This window comes from Triticum urartu, chromosome 3A, assembly GCF_056163025.1.
Source record: "Triticum urartu cultivar PI428250 chromosome 3A, HENAU_Tu73, whole genome shotgun sequence".
Classification (NCBI taxonomy): domain Eukaryota; kingdom Viridiplantae; phylum Streptophyta; class Magnoliopsida; order Poales; family Poaceae; genus Triticum; species Triticum urartu.
This window is the reverse complement of record NC_141875.1, coordinates 690,435,633-690,455,501: the sequence shown is the minus strand read 5'-3', so window position 1 is coordinate 690,455,501 and position 19,869 is coordinate 690,435,633. Positions and strand designations below refer to the sequence as shown.

The 19,869-nt window shown below is 46.1% G+C and overlaps 2 protein-coding genes across 2 annotated transcripts; one reads left to right on the top strand and one right to left on the bottom strand.

Annotated features, from left to right (window-relative positions):
• Positions 1–1,201: 1,201 nt before the first annotated feature.
• LOC147981680 (uncharacterized) lies at positions 1,202–1,981 on the bottom strand. Its single transcript, XM_087516043.1, has one exon. It carries the CDS (start codon positions 1,979–1,981, stop codon positions 1,202–1,204), a length of 780 nt encoding a protein of 259 aa, XP_087372169.1.
• An 8,702-nt stretch (positions 1,982–10,683) lies between these two features.
• Positions 10,684–12,150, top strand: LOC147981679 (uncharacterized). Its single transcript, XM_087516042.1, has 4 exons — positions 10,684–10,746; positions 10,850–10,996; positions 11,476–12,017; positions 12,114–12,150. Exons 1-4 carry the CDS (start codon positions 10,684–10,686, stop codon positions 12,148–12,150), a joined length of 789 nt encoding a protein of 262 aa, XP_087372168.1.
• Positions 12,151–19,869: the final 7,719 nt, after the last annotated feature.

Below are 19,869 nucleotides of genomic sequence, written 5' to 3'. Positions count from 1 at the left end.
TTTAAGACTCCCATGAACCTCTCAAAGGGGAACATATTGTGTAGAAATACAGGACCCAAAACGTTAATCTCTTCGCATAGATGAACTAGGAAGTTCGTCATGATGTTGAAGAAGGATGGTGGGAACACCAACTCGAAACTGACAAGACATTGCACCAAATCATTCTCTAACCTTGGTACGATTTCTGGATTGATTACCTTCTGAGAGATTGCATTGAGGAATGCACATAGCTTCACAATGGCTAATCGAACGTTTTCCGGTAGAAGCCCCGTGAATGCATCCGGAAGCAGTTGCGTCATAATCACGTGGCAGTCATGAGACTTTAGGTTCTGGAACTTTTTCTCTGCCATGTTTATTATTCCCTTTATATTTGATGAGAAGCCAGATGGTACCTTAATACTGAGCAGGCATTCAAAGAAGATTTCCTTCTCTTCTTTGGTAAGAGCGTAGCTTGCATGACCCTGATGTATGCCGTCTTTTCCGTGCATATGTTGCTGGTCCTCCCGTGCCTCAGGTGTATCTTTTATCTTCCCATACACGCCCAAGAAGCCAAGCAGGGTCACACAAAGATTCTTCGTCACGTGCATCACGTCGATTGCGGAGCGAACCTCTAGGTCTTTCCAATAGGGCAGGTCCCAAAATATAGATTTCTTCTTCCACATAGGTGTGCGTTCGTCAGCGTCATTTGGAACAGGTTGTCCACCAGGACCCTTTCCAAAGACCACCTTCAAATCCTTGACCATATCATGTACATCAGCACCAGTACGGTGGCGAGACTTCGTCCGGTGATCCGCCTCACCTTTGAAATGCTTGCCTTTCTTTCTTACGGGATGCCTTCTTGGAAGAAATCAACGATGTCCCAGGTACACATTCTTCTTACAATTAGCCAAATATATACTGTCGGTATCGTCTAAACAATGCGTGCATGCGCGGTATCCCTTGTTTGTCTGTCTTGAAAGGTTACTGAGAGCAGGGCAATCATTGATGGTCACGAACAGCAACGCCTTTAGGTCAAAATTTTCCCCCATGTGCTCATCCCACGCACGTACACCTGTTCCATTCCACAGTTGTAAGAGTTCTTCAACTAATGGCCTTAGGTACACATCAATGTCGTTGCCGGGTTGCTTAGGGCCTTGGATGAGCACTGGCATCATAATGAACTTCCGCTTCATGCACAACCAAGGAGGAAGGTTATACAAAGTTACAAACATAGAGTCACATGCCAGGTTCTATGGTTGCTGCTCTGCTCCCTAAAAGGATTAATGCCATCTGCGCTTAGACCAAACCATATGTTCCTTGCGTCATCTGCAAACTCCTTCCCGTACTTTCTTTCGATTTTTCTCCACTGCGACCCGTCAGCGGGTACTCTCAACTTTCCGTCTTTCTTACGGTCTTCTCTGTGCCATCGCATCGCCTTGGCATGCTCTTTGGTTTGGAACAAACGTTTCAACCATGGTATTATAGGAGCATACCACATCACCTTGGCAGGAATCTTCTTCCTGGGGCGCTCGCCCTCGACATCACCAGGGTTATCGCGGCTAATCTTATAGCGCAATGGACCGCATACCGGGCTAGCGTTCAAATCCTCGTACTCACCGCGGTAGAGGATGCAATCATTAGGGCATGCATGTATCTTCTGCACCTCTAACCCTAGAGGGCAGACAGCCTTCTTTGCTTCGTATGTACTCTCGGGCAATTCGTTGTCCCTTGCAAGCATATTCTTTATCATTACCAGCAACTTTCCAAATCCCTTGTCAGATACACCATTCTCTGCCTTCCATTGCAGCAATTCCAGTGTGGTGCCCAGCTTTTTCTTGTCACCTACGCAATTCGGGTACAACAATTTTTTGTGATCCTCTAACATGCGCTGCAACTTCTTCTTCTCCAAATCACTTGCGCAGTTTCTCTTTGCATCGGCAATGGCCCGACCTAGATCATCAACGGGCTCATCTGATGCCTCTTCTTCAGCTTCTTCCCGCATTGCCGGCTCGGCTTCTTCCCGCATTAGCGGCTCAGCTTCTTCCCCCCATTGTTGTATCATCGTATTCAGGGAACCCATGGCCAGGATAGCTGTCGTCGTCCTCTTCTTCTTCATTGTCTTCCATCATAACCCCTCTTTCTCCGTGCTTGGTCCAAACATTATAGTGGGTCATGAAATCGGACTCAAACAGGTGGACATGAATGGTTCTTGACGTAGAGTAATTATGACCATTCTTACAGCCAGCACATGAACAAGGCATAAAACCATTCGCCCGCTTGTTTGCCTCAGCCGCAAGCAGAAAAGTATGCATGCCATTAATGAACTCGGGAGAGCATCGGCTCATCTTCAATACACAGCACCAAAAACACCAAATTAATACAATACATAAAGTTCATACAACACTTAAATGCAACAAACAAATAACTCTCTAGCTAAAGTATTTAAATGCAACAACAAATGCGATCAAGATCGCAACTAAGGTAACAATTGATCCAACAGCATAATGGTACTAAGCCTCACTATCAATGGCATATTTTCTAATCTTTCTAATCTTCAAGCACATTTTCTCCATCTTGTGATCATCGACGACATCGGCAACATGCAACTCCAATTCCATCTTCTCCCCCTCAATTCTTTTCAATTTTTCTTTCAAATACTCATTTTCTCTTTCAACTAAATTTAACCTCTCGACAATAGGGTCGGTTGGAATTTCCGGTTCACATACCTCCTAGACAAAAATATCTATGTCAACTTGATGGGCATAATTTGTCATAAACACGAAATGCAACAAATAGTTTTAAAAGAGAATATACCACATCCGAATCATAACAAGGACAAGGGCCGACGGGGACGGATATCAAAACCATGGCACTATGTATAACAAACAACATACGGGTAAGATAATTATACGAGTAATTATATATACAAATCACACAAACATCAATTTTTTGTTGGGGAACGTAGTAATTTCAAAAAAATTCCTACGCACATGCAAGATCATGGTGATGCATAGCAACGGGAGGGGAGAGTGTTGTCTACGTACCCTCGTAGACCGGCAACGGAAGCGTTAGTACAACGCGGTTGATGTAGTCGTACATCTTCACGATCCGACCGATCAAGTACCGAACGCACGACACCTCCGAGTTCTGCACACGTTCAACTCGATGACGTCCCTCGAACTCCGATCCAGCCGAGTGTTGAGGGAGAGTTTCGTCAGCACGACGGCGTGGTGACGATGATGATGTTCTACCGACGCAGGGCTTCGCCTAAGCACCGCTACGATATGATCGAGGTGGATTATGGTGGAGGGGGGCACCGCACACGGCTAAGAGATTAAGAGATCAATTGTTGTCTTTTTGGGGTGCCCCCTGCCCCCGTATATAAAGGAGTGGAGGAGGAGGAGGGCCGACCCTCTCTATGGCGCGCCCTAAGGGAGTCCTACTCCCACCGGGAGTAGGATTCCCCTTTTCCTAGTAGAACTAGGAGCCCTTCCAAGTAGTAGGAGTAGGAGGGAAGGGAAAAAGAGAAGGAAGGAAGGGGGCGCCCCCCTCCCTAGTCGAATTGGGACCAGCCCATGGGGAGGGGTGCGGCCACCCTTTGAGGCCTTTCTCTCCTTTCCCGTATGGCCCATTAAGGCCCAATACGAATTCCCGTAACTCCCCGGTACTACCGAAAATACCCGAATCACTCGGAACCTTTCCGATGTCCGAATATAGTCGTCCAATATATCAATCTTTATGTCTCGACCATTTCGAGACTCCTCGTCATGTCCCCGATCTTATCCGGGACTCCGAACTCCTTCGGTACATCAAAACATATAAACTCATAATATAACTATCATCGTAGCGTTAAGCGTGCGGACCCTACGGGTTCGAGAACTATGTAGATATGACCGAGACACGTCTCCGGTCAATAACCAATAGCGGAACCTGGATGCTCATATTGGCTCCGACATATTCTACGAAGATCTTTATCGGTCAGACCGCATAACAACATACGCTGTTCCCTTTGTCATCGGTATGTTACTTGCCCGAGATTCGATCGTCGGCATCTCAATACCTAGTTCAATCTCGTTACCGGCAAGTCTCTTTACTCGCTCGTTCCGTAATACATCATCTCGCAACTAACTCATTAGTTGCAATGCTTGCAAGGCTTAGGTGATGTGCATTACCGAGAGGGCCCAGAGATACCTCTCCGACAGTCGGAGTGACAAATCCTAATATCGAAATACGCCAACCCAACAAGTACCTTTGGAGACACCTGTAGAGCACCTTTATAATCACCCAGTTACGTTGTGACATTTGGTAGCACATAAAGTGTTCCTCCGGTAAACGGGAGTTGTATAATCTCATAGTCATAGGAACATGTATAAGTCATGAAGAAAGCAATAGCAACAAACTAAATGATCAAGTGCTATGCTAACGGAATGGGTCTAGTCAATCACATCATTTTCTATTGATGTGACCCCGTTAATCAAATGACAACTCATGTCTATGGATAGAAAACTTAACCATCTTTGATTCAACGAGCTAGTCAAGTAGAGGCATACTAGTGACATACTGTTTGTCTATGTATTCACACATGTATTATGTTTCCGGTTAATATAATTCTAGCATGAATAATAAACATTTATCATGATATAAGGAAATAAATAATAACTTTATTATTGCCCCTAGGGCATGTTTCATTCATTTTTTATATAAAATTTCATGAACAAGAGGCTCACCACAAGGTGGTGCCGGCGACGGGACGGTGCGGGCGATCGACGGTGGTTACGATGGAGATTTAGAAGGCACTAAATAAACCACACCTACATATGCAAACTAAGTGTTATTTGACCTCAGTTTGCATATAAATCAAATACTACCACATATAATTCCTCCCAAATTACTAAAACCCACAATTAATCACTATATAAACCAATGCAAGAGCTAATCTAGCAATGAGAGATGAAAGGACAAAGTTGTTAACCTTTGTGATCATTTGAATGGATGGGGGCCTGCAAATCTTGACAAAATTTGGGCAAAATTGGTGATGAAGTCGAGAGGAAGAAGGGAAGAACAGAGGAGAGGGAGAGGGGAAATGGGGAAGAACAGAGTGCGGGTGGACGAAGGGTTTATATAGGACGACCTTTAGTACCGGGTCGTGGCACGAACCGGTACTAAAGGTGCTGGAGGGGCCCCACTCTGACAACATCCTGCTACCACTTTCATTAGTACCGGTTCGTGGCACGAACCGGTGCTAAAGGTTCGCCACGAACCGGTACTAAAGAGCTCTTCCCGCCTAGCCGTTGGAATCGGCACTAATGGACACATTAGTGTCGGTTCTGTTACAAACCGGGACTAATGTGTCTCACATTTGACCCTTTTTCTACTAGTGTCCATGCGCTTTGGGGCCCCGCCACCCCTGAGACGCGGGAGAGAGGAAGGACCCCCACCACTGTCGTTGGCCTCCGGGCGCAGGCCGGCGGCGTCCTCCGGCGGCGGCGGAAGGAAGGGAGGAAGATGATTTAGGCCCCGGCGACGGCTAGGGTTGGGGTGCCACCCGAGTCGCCCGAGCGGGGGCGGCGCGGGAGGGAAGGGATCCACATGTCAGGAGTTGCCCATTGCCCTAAGTGATGATGTGGTGTGGGAAAACTCATACTGTTTGGCACTGTAAGTGATGATCTGTCATGAGAAACACAACAGTGAAAACAGCTAGTGATTTGGACACACGGTTCAAGAGATAAAACGTTCTGAAAAAGTGAATCTACGAAAAATGCACAAACTCCAGGTTGTGACATGTGTCCCACATGCAATGTGCCATTTGTTACCCCGAGAGGAGATGGAGTGTGACCTTTAGAGGGGATACCCTATGTTTAGTGATTTCGCTATATGTCGCTTATTACGACCCAGAAGAACGTCTCGCCTCAAGCAGCGATGCCTTCCCGTCGCTATGGCTGGCCCATGTTAGTTTGTTTTCTTCTCTGTTTTTTTTTCCATCTGTTCGATTTTTTCTCGTGCTAATATTTTCAAAAATATATTCGAAAGCACATATACTCCAAACACTTAAACCAACTTAAATTTTTAGAAAAAACATAAATTTAAAAAATGTTAACGCGGTGTAATAATTTGTTAGAGTGGTTTTAAAAAAATTTGATAGCTTTGAAAAAAAATGTTGATGTGTTTAAAAAAATGTGTTTGTGAAAAAATGTTTATACAATGTGAAAAATGCTCTTATAGTTTGAAAATGTTTCGATGTATATTTCAAACATATTTAACACATATTTGATTCTTTTTCAAAAACATTAGTTTTGAAAAACATGTTAAACACGTATAAAGAATGTTTCAGGTGTATATGAATAATGTACAATGTGTATGAAAAAAGTAGACAACAAAAGATTTATTACAAAAAAATGTTTTTTGTGTATTTGAAAATGTTAAATGCGTATAAAAATATTTAATGTGTATAATATGTATGAAAAAATTAGATGGCAAAATCTATATTTGAAAAATGTTAACGATGCAAGAGAAATGTTCCTTATGGATACAAAAGATGTACAATGAGTAAGAAAAAAGTAAACATTAATACATATATTTTTAAAAATGCTAGTCGTGTATTTAAAAAATGATATACGTGTATACAAAATCTTCCTGCTATATATGAAAAATGTACAATATGTATGAAAAAACTAGACATGTATTAAAAAAGAAAAACAGGTGAAAACGTGTATAAGCAATTATTTCTGTTGTATACGTTTTGTTTTCTAGCACACATTTTATTTTTGTATCCTTTTGCAATGACTGCATCGTACATAATTCAGCCCAAGAGTGTGTGATAGATGTGTCTTCATAGCAGCATTCTTCAGTTGGGTCTTCCTGGGACAAAATGAAAATGTACACCAGTTGAGGCATGTGCATTGCAAAGGGCTGTGATTGCAGGACCACTCTCTTGTACTCAGCGGCGTTGAGCTGTTTTCGCATGCCTTCAGTTCGCCACAAATGTTTTTCTTCGGCATGCCTCCCATTCATACCGGATTGCGTCGTTCCAATCCATCCAAACTCTCAGTCCTCTCTCTCTCTATCTCTCTCTCTCTCTCTCTCACACACACACACACACACACACACACTCACACACACACACACACGCGTGTGTGTTTGCTTGTTGGTTCGGTAGAGTCAGTGTTATCCTGATACATAGCTGGGGGGGGGGGGGGGGGGGGGGGTATATGAAGACTGCAGAGGCGGTGCATCCTTTACAAGGATAGGCCACATTGGTTATTCATTTGTTAATTGTGACCACATCCCAGAATCTATGTCGTACCTAAGCCTTAATTTCCCTATCTCTAAAGAGATTTCGCTACATAAGTGTATGCTCTGCTCCATTGACCCTTCTCACTCCAGTGACTACACTCACAGTCATTTGAGAAGCTAGTGGGAGATGATTGTGTTCGGAGCCTTTAGTGAGGACCATGGACATGCTCACCTTCATACATATGCAATTTGTGTCGCTGGTCGTTGCATCGGAGCATATGAAGGGAGATCCAAGAACCACTTGGGGATGGGTCTTTACACTAGTTGTTACTGATTGGCTTACCAAAATTATATGCATGCATTAGCACACACTACTCCATGAGTGCTGAAATCCTTGCAAGCATACATTTAGGTAAAGTAATCTTACGGCGCTATGCTATACAGGTTTGTCGTATGCAAATAGAAGTATCCATTAGTTCATGATTCCTTAATCTTACAGCGAGACATAGGGTAGTATGGTGACGCAAAAATATGATCCTCCCAATTCTTCATCATTTTTTTTTATAATTTGACTACTTTGTTCAGCCCCTTGAGGCCTTGACTCCCTGCACTTTGTGAGGCTCCTGTGCAAGGCTTGCCACACCTCCTTGCACATATGATCTGACTAAAAAAAATGAAGGATAGAGCAAACAGATTTCCAAGCTATGCCCGGCTCTAAATTTAGCTCATACATTTTGATCTCGGGAATAATGTTTTTTTCATAATTATCCCACAATCCGGAAGCTCTTAACAAACAAATGACAACCAAAATTCAAAGCATAATTGTCATATGGCACATCCGAACATTTTTAACTTTGCTTCCACATGGTCACACTATATGTCGAGTACCTCCGAGCAATCCCACCTAGTACATTTGACCTCTGACTTTGTTATTTTTACATAGTTTCTTTTAGGACTGCGCCATCTACTGTGATACTGTTGAGAAACCAATTTTACGTGGTACTTCTGAGCTAGTTCCATGAACGAAGAAAATATCCAACTTTGTTGTCGAGAACCTTCGTCAATTTCCATCCTAGTACTTCCGACTTCCGAGTACTACGTTTTTTGCGAGGCTTACATGATTTGCTCCGTCCATTCAAATTTTGAACGTGTCCGCTAGTTCCGAGATTATTCTTCGGTTCGACCGGGCGAGTTACTTTTTAAGGGTAATATTCATATTTATGCGACGCTCTATATATAGACTTGAATACCCCTTCGTGTGGCAAGAAAATTGAAGTCATTCCACTCCATTCCAACTACCGCAAGTTAAAGTCTTGAAGAAGAGAGCTCCAAGCAAGAAGAGAAGATACATGATGATTGCTTGGGGTGATTCCATGAACACTTCCTCTCTGCTTTGAGGCACAAACTCCTGCCTTATTCTTGAAGCCCTACCTGGTGTTCCTCCCTTCTTACGCCGTTTATAACCTTTGTGTGTGTGAGAGAGAGAAATTTTATTGGTTCTTGAGAAGAGCTTTGATGGAACATGTTTTGAGTAGTACTACAGGGTGCCACCTAGCTGGTTACGAGTCACTTGATAGCCTTCAACTATCAAGTTGTGATGGAATCAACATTTCGTACAAAGCCTAGAGATCGTCTTCCAAGTGCCGAGATCTACTCCTTAGTGAGGCTTCTTGGTGCAAACCATGATTTAATAGGTTGATTGTGCTTGGACGTCAGTCACTTGGTTGGTGACGCACTCGAGATCCTTGTGATCTTGAAACATTACTTCTTTCAAAGATTCCATCAATGTGGAGTAGATATCACCAACTATCCAAACCACGGGAAAATCTTCGTGTCCATTGTTTTTGTATCCCCCAATCCTTGAACTCTTACTTTCTTGCAAGTTAGTCTTTGAGTTTCTACTATACTCTGCTTGCTAGTTTGTTTAGTTGTAAATATTGTGCTAGATTGTTGCTTCAAATTGTCATCTCGTAAAATGCGGAGAAGTTTAGATAGGATTATTCACCCCCCCCCCCCCCCACCCCCGTCGTAGTCTTTAAACGCTTGTTCCCAATGCTCAGTAATATAAATCCGTAGTGTGTGAGATATGAATAAGTGTTTTGTGCTCGGATTTAGCTCTTGCCCACAATATTATGCATTAACTCTTTTTTCATTATTTAGTGTTGAAACCTTTCATTCTTCTTCTTAAGAGACATAATTGGTCACCAATGCTCGGCCTGTGGTCGTCCTAATTATCACTGTTACATGCCGGAGTTGTGTCTCACACTCTCGATACAATTATAATTATTGTAGACGTCTTCAAACAAAAGCCAATGCTCGGCCCATGGTCACGCCACGCTCACGCCTAATTATCATTGTTAACTACATGCCGGAGTTGTGTCTCACTCTTTCGATACAATGATTATTATTGTAGACGTCTTCAAACAAAAGCGATAATAGTGGTTATTTCAGATGGCTCTAAGTCACAATCATCCGGAATAAGCATGTTTAGAGACAACTTCCGAGCCATCAAAACACTAATGGCCATCACATGCTCCCTTTTCGCTCACAACAAGGGAAACCACATGGAATGGAGTTACCGAGCCATCTATGTCAAGGGTTTCTATACTCTCCTGAGATACGAATATACCAAACTGATAACATTGGATATGCACTGAAGGTGCAGAGAAAGATTCAATATTATGAAGTCGCACTGATTACAATGCATTCAACCACCTTTCACCTTATCCCTTTTTCTCTCTAGAAATGGAGTTAAGCTCCAGACTCTTAACGGGATAAAAGGCTATAGCCTCTCCCAGCAGTTTCAAAAGGAAAAAAACATTCATTTATTCTTAGAAAAGTTCAGGTTGTCAGTGCTGCTCAGCGTGTAGACGTGTAGTCTTGAGCGTGTCCTGGATGACAGTAGCTACTGCAAATGTTGTCAATTGGAAAATTCCTGTTAGCACAAATTAAAGCACCAAACCTATACATGTATTCTACACGAAAGAAATAGAACTGGAGAACTTAATCCATCAAGAGCTGCAGATCGTAAATATATGCATCCCTACCTCTTGGTTTAGATGATTTGAGAGTGCCAGCCAGACTGTTCTTGGCAACGTTACTGCATGAAGAGAGTTATTTACCCAAAATCACCACACTTGGGGCTAGGGTAACCGGTCAGTACCACATTTAAGCCATGTCATAAAAAACCACCAACTCTGGGACTAATCGGTACCGCGGAGCACTGACTGGCCGTTTTAGCCACGGAAACAGCGAAACCGACAGGTCAGGCCCACCTGTCGGGTCGACGTGGCGCGGGCTGACGGACGCCGTTAGACGGAGGGGGACGGCCGTTTCCGCGCCCGTGTATTAGTTGGCCGTGCGGGTCGCTCGTCGGACCAGACCGCTCCAGAGCACATCCGACCCCTCTGTCTCGACCTCGACGACCGCCGCCGCCGCCACCGTCGTCTCGCCGCCGTCCGCCTGTCCGCCATGGTTTCCTGGAGCGAGGGGTCAAGCTCTTCTTCTTCGGACGACGAGTCCGTGACTAGCCAGGTACGTTCATTTGGGGATTCCAACATTTAGGGTTAGGGTTAGGGTTCTTGAGTTGGGGATTTCTTACCAAGTCACTGATTTCTTCAATCTCTTTGGTTTTAAGCTTCCTAGGACTATCCCATGCTATGAATGGAGTGGCATTGCTCATGAGCTCTCCTCTCGCTGTCTGCATCGCGAGCCTTGCCTCAGGCTAGTAGCATTTGAATCTACGGACACTGGCCGACGTTTTCTTGCTTGCGCTGAGGAGAAGGTATGTTGGTTAGTACTGTATTTAGTTAACCTTAGTTAGTTTTTGCTCCATTCAAATGCCAGAAGGAAATTTTGCTCTGCTTATTAGTATGAACAATTGTCATTGCCCACGGTTGGATTTAATTATGCTCTGACAGTAGTAAATTATGCTATGCCAGTGTAATTTGCTCCAAATAATTAAGTAGTGTACAACATTGTTAGTGCTAGTAGGAAATTATGTTATGGCAGTGTAATTTGCTCAAATAATTAAGTAGTGTACAACTAGTGTACAACATTGTTAGAGCCAACACTAAATTTTGTACTTATTAATGACAACATATATTTAGTTTATATGCTGTTAAAAGTGACAAAAATTTCTTATTGACAACACATATTAATTTGATAGGCTTTCTTAATTGTTTGTGCATTTAAATGAACACAATTTCTTACTGAGAACATCTCTTCTGTAGTATGATTGACACTATTTTTTCTGAATTATAGGCTGAACTAAAGTGCAACTATCTAGAGTGGATAGACCCTGACTGGTCAGTGGCTATGCAGTTCTGCCTAACTGAATTGTGGGGCATGTATGACAAAGAAATCAATGACAGGCTGAGAGACAATATTCAGCTTGGTGATCAGAATTACAAATTAGTTGGAGAAAAGAGGAAGATGGAAGAAGAGCTGAGATTTTTCAAACTTGATTTTGCAAAAATGGTGGCTGACAAGGAGGATGCTATTACTGAGCTGGGCAATACTAGGTTCGCTCTCGATGATCTGAAAGAGGAGATGGAGAAGAAGAAGCTGGCAGACCATGGTTGCACAAACCTACATCAGTTACTCAGGGCAAAGGCAGAGAAGGAGAGGGACAAGCTTGTGGTAGAGAGAGACCAAGTGCTCACAGAGAGAGACCAACTAAAGGAAGAGAAGAAAAAGCTAGAGTACATCATCTCTGATTTGCTGAAACAGAAGCATGGCTACAAGGACAAGATCAACAAGTTGAAGGAGATTTGTGATGAATTTGAATTATGTAATGTGGCATTGTACTGGTGTAGTTGTGCTCTGTTGCACTGAATAATCAGCCCTACTAGAAGTGCACTGTACTATTGTAATGGTTAAATTTGTACTGAATTATGCAGTTTATCTGCAAGTCTAGAATTTGGACTTATGGCATGAATTTGAACTTAATTTGTAGTGCTATATCTTGTATCATATTGAGTACTCTGTTATATTTACTTCACTCCAGGTGAAACTGGTGTGATAGTCAAATTATTGTGCACAGAAAAATTTGAAATACTAGTAACTTATGGCATGAGTATACCAGGAACTTTCTGGCATTATTATTATGCACATAATGTGATGATCAGGGAGTGCAAACAACATAGCAGTACAGAGTAAATGTAGCAGTGCAAGCACATAATTATAGATAGGTACATGATGATTGAAGCAAGCCAACATAGCAGTACACAAGAATAATAGATAGTAGTTCCTCATAGCATAAAACCAAGATCCATACATAGGTTTAGCATAACATTACACAACAGTAGTTCATAGTGGCACACATAGGTTCAACAAAGCATTACATAAGTTCAAATTTAGTCTTGGCATAGATAAAGTGCTCTAGTGCCTGATGGAGCACACATGCACTTGGATACATAGTCAAACAAGAACTCTCAGTAGTTCCCACTGGCATAGAAGTACCCCTCCATCCTTTTGCTCATGTATCTTGCCCTTTTCGGCCTATTTCCTGTTGGCTGGCTAGTTGAAGCTTCTGCAGTAGTTCTTGGAGGATTAAAGCTTCTTGCACCTGTTTTTGCACTTCTCCTTGCAGTAGCAGTACCAGCACCAAAAGGAGAAGAATTTGCAGCTCTAGCAGATGAACCAGCAGCTCTAGCAGATGTAGCAGCAGCTCTAGCAGATTTGCCCCTTGAAGCAGCAGCAGCAGATCCCCTTGAAGCAGATGTAGAGCTTGCACCCCTAGGAGTTGTTGTACCAGATGTTGAGCTTCCACCTTGCTGCCATGCAGGGGCTTTCCTGTTTTCCTGCAATTATTTTTGTTGGATAAATTTCAGTGATACTTAATGAGTGATGAGATAGAGAAGGAAGTCAGAAATAACATACCATGTGTTTGTTCTTCCTGATTTGCAGATCTGGCCTCAATGGCTTTGCACAACTTGTGTATTTGTGGCCCTGCAACTTGCAGTTACTACAAGTTATTGTAGCCATCCTTGATGTCTGCTTTGCTTGAGAAGGCTCAAACCTTCCTTTCTTCCTTTTCTCTTCTGCTGGCCCCTTCTTGTCTTCTTTGAACTAAGGTGGGCCAATGTCAGGAGTTGCAGTTTTCACCCAACAATCAGGACCAGGAACTGGATAAATGATAGGCTCGTATGACTCCAAGTACATAGCCTTTTTGAAGAAAATATTTACATGGTCCTCTGGTAGTTGTTTGGACCTGTAGATGGCAGAACAACCATGGTTGTAAGGAATTCCAGAGATGTCCCACTTCTTACAACCACATGTTTTCAGATTAGTGTCAACAGAGTAGGTCTTATCCCCACTACTCACTTGGAAAAGACCTGGTCCAGCTATCAATGATTTGCAGTCCCTTCCATATCTCTTGTTCATCTCTAACCTCTCAACATAAGTTGGTGCAATTTCCCATCTTAAAACTAGTCCACCCTCTCTCTTTTGTTGATACCTTACCAGAAGTTTGTCCTTGATCCCATTGATCATGGTGACAATTGGCTTGTTCCTTACATCAAGTATGTACTTATTAAAAACTTCACTTAAGTTATTGACAACCAGATCAGTTTTCCAGTTAGTATCTGTCGTGGTTCTAAGTCTGACAGTAATGTAGGGGGGTAAGTATGGAGAGGCGAGATCTTAGCTATGGAGAAGTTGTAAGGACGCAAGGTTTACGAGTTCAGGACCTTCTCGGAAGAAGTAAAAGCCCTACGTCTCGGAGCCCGGAGGCGGTCGACTGGATTATGTGAGTATGAGTTACAGAGGTGCGAACCCTTGTCCAGGACCCCGGCCAGCCCACGTTACGAAGGGTTCAATGTACATTAAAGCAGGGCGTTACTGGTAACGCTAGTAATAAAGTGCTATGATGACCATAAAAGCTACTTAATGACCGACCGTTAGCGTGCGGAGTGACTTTGGGTCTCCTGGCCGTCGAGTGGTTGGATCTTGGTCGAGTGATTGCCTCTTGGTCGAGTGTCTTCGAGTCTGTCGAGCAGAACACCTCCAGGTCGATTGAAAGGTGATTTCTTCTAGAGATGTCCTTGGGTAGGGCAGTTAGGACAGGTCCGTGGCCCTACCCTAGGTACATAGCTTCATCATTAGCCCCCGAATGGATCGAGGTTTGAGTGGGGAAGGAGTTGAGGACTTCTCCGACTCGTTTTCCATGCCGTGAGCATATCTTGTCTCGGATCAACGGACCTGAGTGATGACAGCAACTTCCTTTTCAGTCGCCTTGATCCATTCTTAATTCTTCGTCGAGTGAGTTTCTTTACTTGTAAGGCTCCGAGTGACGGCGCGAAGTAGATCTTTGGTCTGACAAGTTGTTTGCTGCCCGCGGATTTCGTGGGATCCGAATTTTGGGAAGCGCGCGGGATGGGAGAGGCCGCAGTAAACGGATGGGATAGAGCGGAGCTGCCTCGATCCCCGCGCCACCCTTTTCGCCGCTCGCGCCGTCGTTACGGGATTTGACAGAGCCATCTAGGCCTACCTGTCAACCACTCAGAAGCGGCCTCATATAAGGCATTGGACCGGAGTCTCCCGAACAGTGCGCCCCATTACCACTTCTCCTCCTCACGCCTCTCTGCTGCGCTCGCTCTCGCCCCAGCGCCACCGCACCATACGCGTCTCGCCGGCGACAATGGTGAAGGAGAAGACAGCGGCTCTGGAGCAGGCAAAGAAGGCGACGGCGAGGTCGAAGGGGAAGGCGACGAGCCGGGGCGGATCTTCCTCGCGGACTGGCCTGCCGAAGGGTTGGATCCAGGGCGACTGGATCCACTCGAGGATCTCCCAAGAAGACCTCGACGACCTGGCCGAGGGAGGGCTGATCCCCTACGACTCGGCACGGCTTCCGGGGAAGGAATCTGAGCCGCAACCCCGGGAGGGTGAGCGCGTTCTTCTTGCCACCCACGTAGACCGTGGGTTTTCCTTGCCTCCTCATCCTTTCTTCCGAGGGTTCCTGAACTTCTTTGGGGCTCAACTCCACCATTTTACCCCCAACTCAATCGTTTATCTTGCCGCGTTCATTTCCTTGTGTGAGAACTTCCTGGGTTGTCGGCCTCACTGGGGTCTTTTCAAGCATATTTTCACTTGTCGCTCCCAGACAGTGAAAAAGGCTAATCCGAGTGAGGAGAGGACCCAAGTGATCCAGATGTGTGGGGGTCTTGGCATCCAGACGAGGGGGAAAAGCTCCTTTCTGGCCATGATTCTTCCCGACTCAGTTCGCGGATGGCAGTCGACCTGGTTCTACTGTAAAGACCAGTCGACGCCAGGGCAATCGACTGGCCTCCCTCCCTTTAGCATGGACCGAGTGGAAAAACCCTCCCCTTTGAAGGTGCTCCCGGAGGAGAAGGCGCATGTGAAGGTGTTGGTCAACCGAGTGGTCCAGCTTATTCGTGACGAGGTCACTGGTATGGATCTCTTGGAGGTCTTCCTTCAGCGGCGCATCCAGCCTCTCCAAGCCCCAGACCATCCGATGTGGATGTATTCGGGTCTTGAAGACTCCACTCGAATCCACCCGGAGGAGGTCGACGACGACACACTGGAGAAGTGGCTGTCGAGCATCACCGGGAACAAGGACAATCCCAGAGGAGCCAGGAGAGTTCCCCCATTCGACCAGTCGCATGCACTAGAGCAGGTCTGATTCTAAGTTTTTGCTTGTAATCTGAATTCACTCGCGCAGCTGTCTGTATTGCGTCGACTAACTTTGTCCTCCCTGCTTTCTTTCAGGCCATTATTGAAATGTATTCGATGCCCAACGGGGAGCAAGAGCAAGCTCTGGAAGGCGAGGCGAGTGGTGGCGAAAGTGGCGAGTGGACTTCCGATGGTGAAGGGGATGGAGGAAGCGACGACTCAAGTGATGGGGAAGAAGTCGAGTCACCTCCTCGCATAGAGAGACGATCCAAGCTTGACCAAGATCGGCCGAGTGCCCGCGACATGGCAACTGCTCAGGCTGGTCAGTCTTCGAAGCGCCCTCGGGTCTCTTCACCAACCACGGCTGAGAAGGCGCCAAAGCACCTCAAAGTTGTAGAGCCGAAGACTCGGAAGGCGCTGCCGAAGATCAAGATCGATATCCCTGTCGCCTCCGCGTGAGTGTCTCCCCTTGTATTCGCTCGACGCTCCGCGCTGTTTGTTTTTCTTGTTTTAACTAGACGAACTTTGGAATTGTCAGCGCTGCCACTTCTGGGACCTCAGCTTACAGGGATGATGATGAGGTGATGGAGGATGTGGTCACTTCTAATCCGGGTATCACTTCTACCATACTGTCTTTGTTCGGTCGATTCAACTACAATGTGCACCACTGGGTGACGTGATTTTGGCAATTGAACTTTGCACAGCTCCCAACATTATTGACCTCCCTGATGATGATGAAGAGCCCGAGAGGTCTTTGTCGAGGAAGAATAGGCGAGCTCCTGCAAGCGAGGCGCCACAGTCGACGCTGAGGGCGGAACCAGTCGTTCAGGACACTGGTGACGTCTATCGGGGTTCTGTTACCTTCGCCGAGCCCCTGTCGAGTGCCTTGCCTTCTTCGTCGGCTGCTCAGGCCCCTGTCGACCCGCCTTCAGTTTTTGCGACCCATCATGTCCCAGAGGACGAGGTGAATGCTGCTAGGGAAGCCATACGCCAGGCGGGCATTATGATGGAGAAGATAAAGAAGGTGCAGGACGCCAGCCAAGCCGCCTATGATGCCAGCTCGGCTCTCTAGAGCAACGTTCAGGTTAGTCGGCTATCTAAAGATTCTTTCCGAAAATCTTTGCATCTGTACACCCACTGGGTGCGTCAGTTAAAGTTTTGGACTAGTGGGGGCACGCTGAGTGCACCCACTGGGTGTAGTCCCCGAGACTACGGTGGACTGCTGGCAGTCGACTGTAGTCTTTGTATTTTGTCGAGTAAAAACCGAACTGGTAGTTTGTTTCTTCCGCTCGATCTAGTCGAGTGGGATCAGAACCGTGGGGGCACGCAAAGTGCACCCACTGGGTGTAGTCCCCGAGACCGCGGTCGACTGCTGGCAGTCGACTGTGGTCTGAGCTCTACTTTGTCTCCCTTTTTTTTGAACTCGACTCCGGCGGGCCGGTCGAGTGGGATCAAAACCGGTGGGGGCACGCAAAGTGCACCCACTGGGTGTAGTCCCCGAGACTATGGTGGACTGCGGGCAGTCGACCGTAGTCTTAGTACTTAATGTCTTCGTCGTTTTTTGCTGTGGAATAATTTCTTCCCTTTGATTTCAGAAATCTTGTGAACTTGGAGCTCGCTTCGCTGATTTGGAAAGGCAGCAGATTCAACTGAAACTTGACTTGGAGCTGGCCAGGACAGAACTGCAGACGGTCAGAGACAGCGCCGCTGGTAAGACAAGTTTGTCGACTGGTCAGTTTTAGGCTCGAGCATCCTTCTGCTGTTTCTGAATCAATCACCATTTTTTGCAGAAAAACTAAGGGAAGCTGACGACAGGACCGCTCTGGCCGGACAGAAGCTGGCTTCAGTCGGCCAGTTGGAAGAGGAGAATACCAGGCTGAAGACTACTCTGAATGAAGCCAACAGGGAGTGCACACGTTGGAAGAAGTATAACCTCAACCTGAACGAAAAGATGGAAGGCGTCGCTCGCAGGAGGGACGATCTGGAGAGCTACCTGAGGAGCCTTGCCAAGAAGTTGTATATCAAGCTTGAAGGTGCACATTTAGTTCCGACTGATTTTTGTGTCGACTCAGTGTATGAAAATTGACTTATCCTTGGATCGTGAATGCAGAGTTTTGCCAGAACTTTGAAGAAGAGACTAGGCGGATCGAACCAGGTTTGGATCCAATCAACTCTCCCGTGAAAGATGAAACTGCCATGAATCTGCTCTGACTGGAATCTCGCATCGACGGTGCCATGGACTACTTGGCTCGACTGAAGGTCGCCATGTCACGGATCGACCCGGCACTTTGGCCAAAGGCTACGCTCCAAAACGATCTTGAGTCTCTGATGACACGACTTAACGGAATCCCTGACCGAGTGCAGGAGTGGAAGAAGTCTTCTGCTCGTTGTGGCGCTGACGTGGCTCTGTCCTTGGTTTGTGTCCACTGCAAGGAGGTGCGACAAGACAAGCTGGCCACAATCAAGGTCGCAAACACCCAGAAGCACGACTTCCGAACTTTTATGGAGACCTTCATAGCTGCCGCCACTCGGATTGCCGATGGCGTCGACCTGGATGAGTTCGTCGAGCCTGCCAGCCCTCCTCCCGCGGAGTGAACAAACTCTTATGTCCTACCTTAAATTTGCCTCGGAATGCCGAGTGGTTTTTGTAACCGTTAAACTTTTTCGGGCTGCGTGCCCGAGTATTTCGATCTGTGATCCGGAACCTTTAGAATTTATTTGAACTTGGTTTACCGTTGAATATCTTTATGAATCTCCTGCTGAGTGAACCCATTCTTTATTCAAGACAACTTTCTGTATTCGCAGCGCAGCTCTGAAGGAGGGGGAAGCAGTCGACCCATGTCTTGTATTTGTGGCGAAGCTCCCCAGGGGAAGGCGGCGGTCGACCCACACCCTGTTACTGCAGGGTGGGACGGAGCGCACATTGTATTTGTGGCGAAGCTCTCCAGGAGAAGGTGGCAGTCGACCCGTACTTCGTTACTGTAGAGCGGGATGAATCACGCATTGTATTTGTGGCGAAGCTCTCCAGGAGAAGGTGGCAGTCGACCCGCCCCTCATCGTCCTTGAGGATTGAGATGTGTTTCGTACTTAGGCGAGTACTGGACTGCAGCTAAGCCCCCGAGTGGGAGGATCGCTCTCCACTCTGTAGGATTTTTTTCAAACTTAGGCGAGTGCCGGACTGCAGCTAAGTCTCCTAGTGAGAGAACCTAGGCGAGTACTGGACTGCAGCTAAGCCCCCGAGTGGGAGGATTGCTCTCCACTCGGTAGGATTTTTTCAAACTTAGGCGAGTGCCTGACTGCAGCTAAGTCTCTAAGTGGGAGAACTTAGGCGAGTACTGGACTGCAGCTAAGCCCCCGAGTGGGAGGATTGCTCTCCACTCGGTAGGATTTTTCAAACTTAGGCGAGTGCCGGACTGCAGCTAAGTCTTCAGTGAAAGAACTTAGGCGAGTATTGGACTGCAGCTAAGCCCCCGAGTGGGAGGATTGCTCTCCACTCGGTAGGATTTTTTCAAACTTAGGCGAGTGCCTGACTGTAGCTAAGTCTCTAAGTGGGAGAATTTAGGCAAGTACTGGACTGCAGCTAAGCCCCCAAGTGGGAGGATTGCTCTCCACTCGGTAGGATTTTTCAAACTTAGGCGAGTGCCGGACTGCAGCTAAGTCTTCAGTGAGAGAACTTAAGCGAGTACTGGACTGCAGCTAAGCCCCCGAGTGGGAGGATTGTTCTCCACTCGGTAGGATTTTTTCAAACTTAGGCGAGTGCCTGACTGCAGCTAAGTCTCTAAGTGGGAGAACTTAGGCGAGTACTGGACTACAGCTAAGCCCCCGAGTGGGAGGATTGCTCTCCACTCGGTAGGATTTTTTCAAACTTAGGCGAAACGGATTCACAGCTAAGCCCACGAGTGGGAGGATCGCTCTCCACTCGGTAGGATTTTTCAAACTTAGGCGAAACGGATTCGCAGCTAAGCCCCCGAGTGGGATGATTGCTCTCCACTCGGTAGGATTTTTTCAAACTTAGGCGAAACG

Bases quoted from the DNA above. Each gene is read 5' to 3' on its own strand.
- LOC147981680 (XM_087516043.1), bottom strand. From the start codon at position 1,981: ATGCGGGAAGAAGCTGAAGAAGAGGCATCAGATGAGCCCGTTGATGAT.
- LOC147981679 (XM_087516042.1), top strand. From the start codon at position 10,684: ATGGTTTCCTGGAGCGAGGGGTCAAGCTCTTCTTCTTCGGACGACGAG. The intron at 10,747-10,849 runs GTACGTTCATTT...TTTGGTTTTAAG, and splicing joins ACGAGTCCGTGACTAGCCAG to CTTCCTAGGACTATCCCATG. The intron at 10,997-11,475 runs GTATGTTGGTTA...TCTGAATTATAG, and splicing joins TTGCTTGCGCTGAGGAGAAG to GCTGAACTAAAGTGCAACTA.